At 34.7% G+C, this 12,462-nt stretch overlaps 1 protein-coding gene across 1 annotated transcript; it reads left to right on the top strand.

Moving 5' to 3' along the window:
- The first annotated feature begins 7,531 nt into the window (after positions 1 to 7,531).
- LOC110787292 (SNF1-related protein kinase regulatory subunit gamma-1) lies at positions 7,532 to 12,223 on the top strand. Its single transcript, XM_021991900.2, has 6 exons — positions 7,532 to 7,979; positions 9,701 to 9,870; positions 10,558 to 10,743; positions 10,827 to 11,096; positions 11,184 to 11,347; positions 11,565 to 12,223. Exons 1-6 carry the CDS (start codon positions 7,754 to 7,756, stop codon positions 11,863 to 11,865), a joined length of 1,317 nt encoding a protein of 438 aa, XP_021847592.1. The 5' UTR covers positions 7,532 to 7,753; the 3' UTR covers positions 11,866 to 12,223.
- Positions 12,224 to 12,462: the final 239 nt, after the last annotated feature.

Below are 12,462 nucleotides of genomic sequence, written 5' to 3'. Positions count from 1 at the left end.
CGCATGAGAGCTATATGGCGAGCGTCAGCGCGCTAGCAGCAAGTGAGAAAGGCAGTAAAACTGTCCCTTTCGGGGAATTTTTTGGGTTACCGCGGTAAATCAAGGCCCTGTTTCTTTTTGCTTAGGCCCTGTTCTTTTCGGGTTAATTTCAGTTTCAGGATTTACTAGTATTGAAGCCCGTGCGAAGTTTGATATATTTATTTATTTGAGCTATATTTTTTCTGAAAACTATTATGTTGATGGTTAAATATGGGCTATAAAGTCATACATTTATAATCGGAAAAAAATATAGGTTTAATGCAAATAGAATTCTATTATACACTTAATAATAATTATTATAACTATTACAAATTTCTTTCGTGGTTGCACCCAAAAAGAACTTTTTAACTAAAATTCTATCATGACACCCTTTTTGGGGTTTTATGTAAAAAAAAAATCTATTACAAATTTCTTTTGTGGTTGCACCCAAAAAGATTATTTATCTAAAATTCTATCTGTGAAAACCTGAATCGTATTGCTTATGATAAGAGATATATATAGTACAACTGATTCCAATACTTCTAGTTGACTTAGGTACTTAATATTATTATTATTAATATTATTATTTATATTATTGTATTACTTATTAATTATATTTATATTATTATATTATTATATTACTTATTATTTATATTTATATTTATATTATTATATTACTTATTATTATTATTTATAACTAATTACTTAGTAATAATTAATATAATTTATTATTATTTTTATTAAGTAGTTACGGATTATTAAATATAAATTATTTAGTTATTAGTTATTAACTACTCCGTATGAATTATTATTATTATTATTAATATTTATCATTTATTGTAATTATTTAGTAATCAATTACAAATTATTATTTATCATATAGTTATTTAGTTATTAATTAATCATTATTCTTTAGTTATTAGTTAACATTTTTTATATGAAAATCAGTTTAATTCAATTCAATTGAACTTATTATTTTTTATTTTCCTGGCTTTCCAGATGTGGTAAACCAACCCAGCTACCACAGTGTGTGTCACCTTCCTTCTAAACCCACCCTTTGAGCATCTCTGAGCCTTCCTGAGGAGAGCAAGAGTCTTTCTAGTACAGTAGTGAATGGCAACCCACTCCAGAGCTTTTTTACAACATTCAGTGTTGTAGTAACAGTCATAGAATAAATGATCTATGGTTTCAGGAGCAGTGCCACAAATGGCACAAGAAGTGTCACTGCTTATGCCAAAAGAGCCAGCCTTGTTCTGGTCTTGCGTTTATCTTGCAAAGCCAACCACAAAATAAATTTGTGCTTTGGGATTGTGAGTCTGTTCCAGACATAATTATGCCAATGGACTTTATCTCCTGTATCACTCAGTTTGGAGTACATCTCCTTGATGGAGAATCTGGTTGAGCTAAGCTAGTGAGTTGAGAGCTTTTCAATGCATCAATTTTTGACTTTACACATGTATTTCACCACCCAGCTTGCAGTGACAGTGGGGGTGAACTCAGTCCACACCTTCCTTTTTACATAGACTGCATGAATCCACCTTACCCAAAGATTATCTTGCTTTTGAGCTACAGCACAAGCCAGTTTCCCCACAGCTGCTTGGTTCCAGATTAGGAGATTTCTGAACCCCCAATCCACCATGAGTTTTAGGCCAACATAGCCTATCCCAAGCAACAGCTTCAGGTCTGGGATCCTCATAAGAGCCATGCCATAAAAATGATCTGCAAACAGAGGTAATTTTCTTTAGCACTGGTTTAGGAAAAATAAAGATATGTGCCCAGTAGACACTAATACTCATCAGAATTGAATTTATTAGCTGAGCTCTTCCTGCAAAGGAAAGGTTCATATAGCTCCAAGTCTTAATTCTTAGAGTCATCTTATCCACCAGAGCATCACAATCACTAGCTTTGAGCTTGCCAGCACTGATAGGTACCCCCAAGTATTTGAAAGGCAACTCTCCAAATTGAAAACCAGTGATAGCTCCAATATCCTTTTTAGCTGCTGAATTAATACCACAAAAGTAGATAGAAGACTTAATTGCTAGCATTCACCTTTAACCCTGTAGTATCAGAAAACAGCTTAAACCCTTCTAACATTAGTTGCACAACTTCTGGATCTCCTTTACAAACATTAGCAGGTCATCAGCAAAATATAGATGGTTGAGAGACATCAACTTGCACATGGAGTGGAATTTAAACCGAGGGTGCTCTCCCACAGTTGACATAAGCCCTTGAAAAATACTCCATACACATTGTGAAGAGCAGGGGGGAAAGGGGGTCACCCTACCTTAGCCCCGTAGTAGGTTGTATTAATTTAGTAGGAGTACTATTTATCAGAATTGAATTTTGTTTTGTTGTCAAGGTCATGATCAACTTTGTGAAATGAGAAGGGAAGCCTAAATCCACCATGATGTCTTCTAGAAAACTCCATTCAACAGTGTCATATGCTTTCCTTAGGTCCAGTTTCATAATGCAACAGGGAACATGTTGGCTATTCCTGTACATCTTCACTATATCCTGGCAAACCATCACATTGTGTAGAATTGACCTTCCAGAAACAAAAGCTCCCTGGTTGGGGGAAATAATGTCAGGAAAAACTGAATTCAGTCTCTCACACATAAGCTTTGAGATGCATTTATAAATTACAGAACAACAAGCTATAGGTCTGAAGCCACCAACAGAAGCAGGCACACTTACTTTAGGAACAAAGGTTATAGAAGTCACATTAACTTCTTTGACAATTTTCCCAGAGTTAAAGAAGTGAGAAATGGCTGCATGTATATTAGTTTTTATACTGTCCCAAGAGGTCTTGAAAAAATGGTTGTTAAAACCATCCATTCCAGGAGCTTTTGAGCTAGGAATATCATCCAATACTCTTTTGATATCATCCACTGAGAAAGCACAAGTTAGAGCTGACTTGTGTGCATCAGCCAGCCTTGGCCCCCTATCCATTTTGCAAAATAGTAGAAAAGTTTGTATTTTTAGAATTTTGAGGATTTTGAGAGGATTTGTTAATTGTAGATTAATTTTGGCATTACGACGTTGTATTGTGTTTTTTGATTTTCTTCCTCTTACATGCTCAGAAAATAAGGGTTTATGTAGAAATGCGGCTGAAAAACCGATAAAAGGCTGGCGTCTGGCGCCAGTGCCTGGAGCTGGTGTTGAGCTGGCGTTTGACGCCAGCAGACGCTGCCAAAAAGGGACGATGACGTCATCCTTTTGAGGCGCGTCTTGATTGGTACCTTGTACCTTTTTGTTTTGTAGCGGGGAAGGTTTTCTTAAGGAGGTTGCTTTGCTTGTTTTTAGACGCAAACTTTTTGCGCATTTGTACAATTTGAATCCGGTTTTACAGGTCGGAGCCATGGATTCTCGGTTTTGTGGGTTGGCGCCCGAATTTGAATGGCTTAGTGTAATTTTGACTGGAAATGTGGCTCTCGGAGACCAATAGAGAGGTCCGTTTTGAGAGTTTGCGCTTGGAATTTTGAATTTGTACCAAGTTTTGGTATGGGAACGGGCTTGGGGGTTGGATTTTGGATTTTTGGACTTGGAATATTTTCATTGTATTTAAGCAATTGGACTTGCACTCGGAGTTGTACCAATCTTGGCACTAGGCTAATGGTTTCGTCATCGGTCCTAAGGGGAGACACGAATTTGGTGTCTACACTATGGGCGTACAGTATAACAAGCAGGAAGGCAAGCAAATATATAGCAAGCAGAAAGTCAAGGAAATAGCGCACAAAAGCCATGATTACCAAATATCCAAACCCATCATTCCCATGAATGGCCTAAAAGTTACAAAAATTAACATTGTTTAAGAAAATTTAGAAAGGCATAAAAACAAAGGGGAAGTTAGGAGGATTCGACAGTCTTCTCAATAGGGTCAGCAACAACATCATCCCCCTCCTCATAACTGAGCCATCAACACCAGCTAGATCCGCTTCTGCTCCAAATCCTGTCGAGAGCTCCTAAGCAGCAACCACCTTCTCCTCCTCCTGATCATCCTCCACGAAACGAGCGGCTTTGAACTCACCTCCTCCTCTCCATAACTCAAGACAGTCTAGCCAAACACCTTTGAATCAGCAGGGAACATGGTGTCAAATGCGCTCTTCTCAGTGTCGTAATCCCACTTATCATGATGTTTAACAGACAGTTTTGCAGTTTTCCTCTCTAAATTGAATGATTAGATTGAAAATTTGGGGGCTATTGTTGGGCCCAGATTCCGGTGTAACTTACGTGGCAAAGTAAGGGCTCACGTGGCAAAGTCAATGTATACATGTTAAGGTCAAGCCACGCCAAGTCAGCAAAGCAGACAAGATCTCCTCAATATACTACAAAATCAATATTGCCTTTAGTATAGAAAACGTAAGCCCTTCTGAGTTATCCGTGGAATAGTTATGAGTTATTTTTGGAAGCTATTCTGAATTGAAAGTCATCCTAAGAATCTTTCCAAATATAATGACGTGTGATAGTAGACTTGGGCAGAAAGCGCCTAAATCCCTTGATTTAGGGAGAGAATCAAGAAGATTGCATGTCAAGATATTCAACTTACCAAAACAACAAAGATATTATTCGCCAAATCATGAAGATTGCTCAATATTTACTTATATTAGATACATCACTTATTAGTATAAATACATGTATTCATCTTCCATTGTAATTAACTCATTATTCAATTAATAATACTTCTCTTTCACAATTTCCCTATCTAGCTCTTTAATTGATCTTCATTAAGTATACTATCCAGTTCTGCTCGCAACATTTAGTATCGCCTGCAGTATCGACAGTCAGATTGAGTTCATCTATTCCCTTCTTCTACTATATAGAGTATTCCTTTTATTTAATTATGTTCTTAATTTATTATTATCTTATTTACTCTTTTGATCCAATCATCGTGTTTAAAATCTTTGTGCTATGATTATTAGTTTTTCGAAAGCAAGCAAATTACACATATTTATTCTATGAAAATTTTCCCCGAACACTTCCCTCAAAAAACATAAACAACAAATTTTCCTAAAAGATACCCACAGCTAAAACATGTAAAGAATAACGTCAATTGTTCTATATAAGATCGCGTACCAGATATTTATGCTATATATTAAAAATATTTTTAAAGAAAGTTTGTGTGGCACGCGAAACTCTATATATGAGTCTTTCATTCCATATATGTAACCGTCATACACATAAAAACTATTAAACATGATTTGTATAAGGTTTGAATCCTCACCTTGAGTTTAAACAATAGAACTTTTACCACTAGCATATGACATATTTCTTGTTTTCTTTGCAAAAAAAATCCAACTAAATATGAATATTATTAATATAGTAATATGGAGCATTGCCCAGGCCTAAAAGCTAGTTAATTGAACTATTTTTTGTAAAATGAAAACGTAACTCTCCATCGTCCTAAAAAAAATACGGAGTAACAAACTTATCATTTTTAAAATAACTAATCCTTGTTTTACTGGACTTTTTTGAGAAAGTTGTTTTAGACTAAATGGGTCTGAACGAACTGAAATCAAATTATGAATTTATGAATACTCCTTCTTTTTCTAAAATATTACCTCATTTGATTTTTTACGGTTTTCAAAACACGATTTAAAACGTACTCCCTCCGTATGTAATTAAAAGATACAATTTGACCTCACGTAGTTTTAGGAGGGTACGTCGGATTTATTAAAATAAAATGAAAGTGGGGTATTGGGTTATTATTGTAAAAAACTGATAGTAGGTGAAATATTTATTCCAGTAAAAAGAAGATGTGGATAAGTGTTGGGACCACAAGAGAAAGAGCAAGATTAACATAATTGGAAGTGGGGACAATGCCGTGACAAAAATAAAAAGTGTATCTTTTAATTAAACACGACCGATGACGAGAAGCAGGGGCGGACCCAGAAATTTATAAATGGGGGTCCAAAAAAATTTTGTGATTTGCTTTTTGATTTCTTATATTTGCTCTTTATAGAGGGTTAAAAGGTGAGAGGTAAGTACTCTAAATATTAAAAACACTATAAAAAAATATGTGGAGGATTTATGAACTTTAATTTTGGATTTTCATAGCAATGAAACTCAACACCTAGCCCAAATTGCAAAACAATAACTTGGCGCAATTTCAATTTAAAATGAAAAAAACGAGTTTTTCATACTTTGAATGAGATTTACTTTATTATAATAATTACCACTAGAAGTACATCTTATGGAAAATACAAAATATTTTTGAAGAAAAAAATAATTTTGTGAAATACTACCTTTAAGTTTGGTGGTTTTGTGAATTGCTACCTTATAAAAACTTTTTTTAATTTAACTACCTTATAAGTTTGGTTTGTTTGACTAACACTACCATTTGACGTTTTTCGTTAATGTTTTCCGTCGTGTATTTATTCTATTCTTTTAAATATCTCTGTTCATTTGTCATTTTGTGCATTTGCCATATTAAATAAGCGTTGTAGTGGAGTCCAAAGACGTAAAACATTCACAAAAAACGGCAAATGGTAGTATTTGTCAAACAAACCAAACTTATAAGGTAGTAAAATATAATTTTCTTTTTAAAAGGTAGCAATTCACAAAACCACCAAACTTAAAGGTAGTGTTTCACCAAATTTCCAAAAAAATAACCATTACTATTTTTTTTTTTTGTAAAAGCAAAATCATGAACCATTATAGGGGAAAATAAAGCTATGAAGAAAAAAAAATAAACATACAGAATTTAGATGATCATCGAAGGGGACAAGTAAAAGACAAAAAAAAAATGAAAAAAAACATCTTTATCTTCACTTAAAAAGATTGAATCTTGATCACTTGGGTAACATTGTATTCAAGCAACCATTGTGCTTCAAGTACATTTCATTGTCATTAATGTAAGTTAATTATGCATAACTTAACTATTTCAAGAGTAATTAATTACCCCTAATATTAATTTTACAGTTTTTTTTTTTAAAAATAATGGGGTCCCTTTGGACCCCTTTAAAGCTATGTAGGTCCGCCCCTGACAATAAGTATATCTTTTAATTAAATACGGAGGGAGTAAATATCTCTAATTCTATAAGCGTAAAGATTATAAAAAGTTCATAATCCGAAAATATATATATTGAAACGGATAAAACAAGATCTCACATAACTATATTATTTTTTACTAATTAAAATTCATAGAATATTTTTAAGTTTAACCTAAAAAATTATATTGAGACAAATTTTTAAGAAGGAAGAGATCTACAGTAAACCTTTTTTTTTTTTTAGCGGAAGATCTACAGTAAACTTATTGGACTCGTTTACATTGCCATTTTCACAAACCAAAAATTTAGCACACTTGTCCAAATGACAAAACAAATCCCCAAAATAGAAAAAACAAAAAAGCCACGTGTAAAACAAATCCAAATAAACCCCCGATTATTACTATGGGCGTACAGTACTGTACTTGAACTTAGCCACAATAATTAACGGACCATCCAAATCAACACAAATCTAAACGGATAAACTCTCCAAATATAGCCATTACACGTCAACCACCTCATCACACTCCCCATTGACCCAATCATTTCAACTTTATCCCAATCAAACGGCTTCAATCCTCTTAAAACAATCACCCTCATAATAACCCCATACACCTCTCCACAGAGGATGAAACCACCAATAATAGATAAATACATCACTTTCATTTAACTAATTTATCCATCCATCTATTCAATCAGTTGTCTCCCTTTTTGTTTTATTTATTGAGAAGATATTTTGAAGGTGATCAACAATGGAGGTGCAGTTGAGGAGGAGAGAGAATATTGATGATTATGGTTGTAATGATCAGGTAGAGAGATTAACGATGATGGAGGCGTCGAGTCCAGAGGCTAAACTAGGGAAGCGTGTAGAGGATCTTTGGGATAATCTAGAGCCTCAGCTTAGTCCTACTGATAAACTTAACGCTTGTTTTGAGAGTATTCCTGTTTCTTCCTTTCCTCTTGCTCAAGCTTCTCAAGGTTTTTTTTTTTCTCTCTCTTTTCTCTTTCTTTTATCCGTAGTTCGCAGTCGTTTTTTCTAATTACCGTCTACCAAACGTGTCGTTTATTGGTTTGTGATGTTTGATCATGTGTGATTTTATTAGTATGATATGATCATGGTTGATTAGAGGCTGATTAGTATAGTTTAGGCTTTTTAGTGGCAGATCATTAAAAGTAACGATCATAAATTTCATACTTTATACATGAAATTGGAATGTATATGCTGCAGATCAATTTGTGAATTTTTATTTTTCTTGGATAAATTGACAAGAACAATCCCAAGTTTAATTCATTTACTTCAATCGTTCTATGAATATTTATTCACTTTGATTATTTATTAAAATTAGTATTTGATTGGCTCGGGCTATGCCTTGGATTATTACATTCGTAACAATAGTTTTGCAAACTTGTATAAAATTCATGATAAAATCCTATTTTTATTAAGGTATCATTTGGTTGATCATAAGATCGAATTAAAAATTTATACTCCATAGGAAGAAGATTTTCCCGTGTATTTGAAATCTCCTAGGACTTAGAAATGTGGTAGGAAATGTGCTAATTTTTGTTTGTTACTCCCTTCGTCCCAAATCATGTACCAAAATTATAGTCCTGTTTTCCAAATCGGACGTCTCTTAATTATAGTCTTGTTTTCTTATTTGAACATAAAACATTTTCTAAGTTACCCTCACTTGGGACCCAAAACAAATATAAATGTAATTTATTTCTTCTTATATGTACTATTTTCTCTTGATCATGTACTTTATTCCTTTTTATATGCATTATATTTTACTTTTTCATCATCAATATAGTACTATTTTTCAATTTCTCCTACACTATATTTTGATTTTCTTAAAATCTGTGTTTTTAGTCAAATAGGACTATAATTTTGGACGAAGGGGTATATTGTCATTTACGGAGTATTAAATTTTGTTTGCACGTGAAAGAGTCAGATCTATGTGAATGACATAGAATGAGATTCAATGAAAGAGATAGACTTGCTTATGGGTGGTTTTTACTAGATCAATGTACCTTTTGGTACCTTCTTAAAATGGTCCAAAGTGTTCTGGAAGGACGTTTCACTTTCATTGCTAATTTATTTGAAAACGTAGAAGAAGTCTCTCAAAAATGGTTATTTTAACACCGTCTTATGTAGTTATGTAATCCTTGCCATTTTTCTGTTCAAACCATTTTGAGCAGCTTTCGTAAAACTTTGAGACTATTCCAAGTTAATCAAAAGGTGTATATGTCATTAATTTAAGAAGATGAGTTGAAATGTGAAATGACTATTATTTATCTGTTTTTCCCTTTGTTTTGGGAAAATTGTACACTGTAAGACTTTTACATGTACTTGTAAACCATTTGAGTGCAGAAGTATGATCTAAGAAAACTACTTTAAACGATGGATATGAATGGCCATTCAATACCTATTTGACAAATTGATGATTGTAGTCAGCTAATCAGCTTGGTTTGATCATCAAAGAGAAATCTGCCTGTATTGTTTTGGAATTTCATTCATATTCATGCGAAGATAGCTCATAATCCATGTTATGTTAGACTTTTTGGCTATTATAGTACATACATTTGTTACATATTGCAATTGGTTGTTCAGAAATAGTCTGTGTTGGTGATGTTCCAGTTTCTAGTATCAATGCCGTAGTTGTGTCTTCTAACGTAAAGTTGCAAAACTTTTTGTTATGCAGTTGAAATTAGATCGGATTGCAGTTTGGCAGAAGCTGTTAGCATACTGTCTCAGCATAAACTTCTTAGTGCGCCTGTAATTGATGTTGAGGCGCCGGATGATGCTACGTGGATTGAGAGATATATTGGGATTGTGGAGTTTGCTGGAATCGCAGTTTGGATACTGCATCAGGTTTGTTAAACTCTTACCTCATTTCTGAAACTGGTTTATGGAAAAGGTTTATATATGATTGTTGGATTTGGTGATTTAACACATGCTATTTCAATACATTTACACGGTTAGACCTGGTTTTTTCATTCTCTATCTGAATTTTGTATGCTATGTGCATTTAGTTGTTTCAGAAGTCAGAACTGTACGATTTCCTGTCCTTTTCTCGTCTGTGTTCATCCGTTAATCTTTCCTCCATGTTGTTGAGAATTCTGACATGCTACCTTTTAACAAAATAGAGGTGAAAGTCTTCATTGTCTAGTACTGACAGGAAGTTTGATAACTTCTATCTATTTTTATTTGACTATCCCAAAAGCATTACTGTAGGGGCCTAGAGGAGAGGATAATGCGTATGCTGATCTAGTAGTTAGTGTGAGTCCTAGTACTATGTATTGTCCATTTTCACATGGGCAAACTCTTCAACTATTATTGCAATCGACTAGACCTGGATCAAGAGTATAAAAATGTGCAGGTGTTATCGAATTGGATAAAGATATGGTATTCTATGCTAGTACTTTGTTAGTCTAATAATATGCAGGTGTTATCGAATTGTAGCACTTAATGATATACTCCGTACTTGCTACTCCATTTACTGATGAATATTGAATCCTATTGATCATCTCCTAAGGTTTATTATGACTTTTCTGCCAGTCGGAAGATGATGAATCAAACAGAATCATACCCTCTCCCAAGGGAAATGGCACTGCAGCTGCAGTTACCTCAAATGGAGCGAATCTGGCCACAAAACTAGAAAGCATGAGCCCAAGATCAGCTGCAATGACTTCTGGAAACTTCTTTGGGGCACTTACTGCTTCAGAGCTGTATAAGAAAACTACGGTGAATCTTGTCAAATTTCATGTAGTGAAATTCTTGCAAGTGTCATTATAATTCTTGCATTCAACTAACTTGTGTATCAACAGGTTCGAGATATTTCAGGTACATTTCGGTGGGCTCCATTTCTAGCCTTGCAAGAAACTAACTCTATGTTGACTGTCTTGTTGCTACTCTCAAAGTACAAAATGAAAGGTGTTCCTGTTGTTGGTGATGCAAAGGTTGAGAATATAATCACTCAGTCTGCTGTTATCCACATGCTCGCTGAGTGTTCTGGTCTTCATTGGTTTGAGAACTTCGGAACCAAGAAGCTTACTGAGATTGGTCTTCCACTGATGAGTCCTAAGCAAGTATTCAAGGTTTGTGGTTCTTTGCTGGTTCTATATTTTGTAATTCTTTATCAGGGCATTGTTTGTATTGATTAGGTGTTTGTTATTTTCTTCTAGGTCTATGAAGATGAACCAGTTCTACAGGCCTTCAAACTGATGAGGCTAAAGGGTGTTGGAGGGGTTCCTGTTGTTGAACGTGACGGTACTAAAGCAGTTGGTAATATTAGTATCAGGGATATACAGTTCCTTTTGACTGCACCAGAGATTTACAAGGATTGCAGGTTTGTTATCAGATACTCCCTCCACACATTTCCCTTTTCCCAATAATTAAGGACTAAGATCACCACATCCGTTGTCTTCTATCCATCCCCTATCTACGCTGCTTCATTTAAATTACGAACATCATATCCCTGAATTGCATATGTGAAATTTGGACCGGGGGACGGGTGGTGGTATGTTATTACAGTTTTCATAAAGTGACATTTTCCTTTGGTGCAGATCCATCACTGCTAAGGACTTCTTGGTTGCTGCAAAGAAGTACAGAGAAGAGCACCATGAAGGATCAACACCTGCACTAAGTGGGATGATAACATGCAAAAAGGACGACACCCTCAAGAAAGTAATCCTCACCCTTGATTCTCTGAAGATCCATCGTATTTACGTAGTTAACGAAGTTGGAAGTCTAGAAGGGGTCATTACACTAAGGGACATCATCTCAAGGCTTGTACACGAACCACGCAACTACTTTGGCGATTTCTTTGATGGTGTAATACCAATGCCGCCAAATAGTAGGGTATGAGCGCGCAATCAACCTTCTTAACATGTTTTCTTGGTAAGATTCTGAACTTGGATCATCGGCAGCTAACTGGATAAAGGAACGAAGATTATAAAAGTGGTGGGAGAGGGAATGATAAGATAAAGGTCTCTGAGAAGTGGCCATTGTATTTAGCAAAGTGTTGATATCATTATGACGCCTGTTGTATTATAGACCTAATAATAAATTAATAATAGGGATGCATGATACCTAACCCGATGTATGATATGAGCATTCTTGTACGTTTTCCTTTTGTAAGTATGGGTGGAGTTCATACATCAACACTCTTTACTGAATGCTACTCAGTATTATATTCAATAAAGAAAATCATGGTCAACATCGACGAGCTTTGATCCTCAGTAAAAGGGATGAAAATTCATGAGGGTGGTCGTCTATGAGTTTTCGTTTGTCTTGACATCTAATGTTTCTTTGATTTTTCTTTATTACTCCGTAGAAAACATCCCATGCGATGTACAAATGGTGCCACGGCTACAAAAGTGATTTCATATATTATACTCTTCCCGTCCCATAATTATAGTCCTGTCTGTTTTTTTAATTAGCGTTCTAAAATTACAGACATGT

This window comes from Spinacia oleracea, chromosome 5, assembly GCF_020520425.1.
Source record: "Spinacia oleracea cultivar Varoflay chromosome 5, BTI_SOV_V1, whole genome shotgun sequence".
Lineage (NCBI taxonomy): Eukaryota > Viridiplantae > Streptophyta > Magnoliopsida > Caryophyllales > Amaranthaceae > Spinacia > Spinacia oleracea.
The sequence above is the reverse complement of the archived record's forward strand: the minus strand, read 5'-3'. Positions and strand labels throughout refer to the sequence as shown.

Excerpts from the sequence above, each read along its gene's own strand:
- LOC110787292 (XM_021991900.2), top strand. The coding sequence starts at position 7,754 with ATGGAGGTGCAGTTGAGGAGGAGAGAGAATATTGATGATTATGGTTGT. Across the intron at positions 9,871-10,557 it reads CAGTTTGGATACTGCATCAG|TCGGAAGATGATGAATCAAA; the intron begins GTTTGTTAAACT and ends CTTTTCTGCCAG. Across the intron at positions 10,744-10,826 it reads AGCTGTATAAGAAAACTACG|GTTCGAGATATTTCAGGTAC; the intron begins GTGAATCTTGTC and ends GTGTATCAACAG.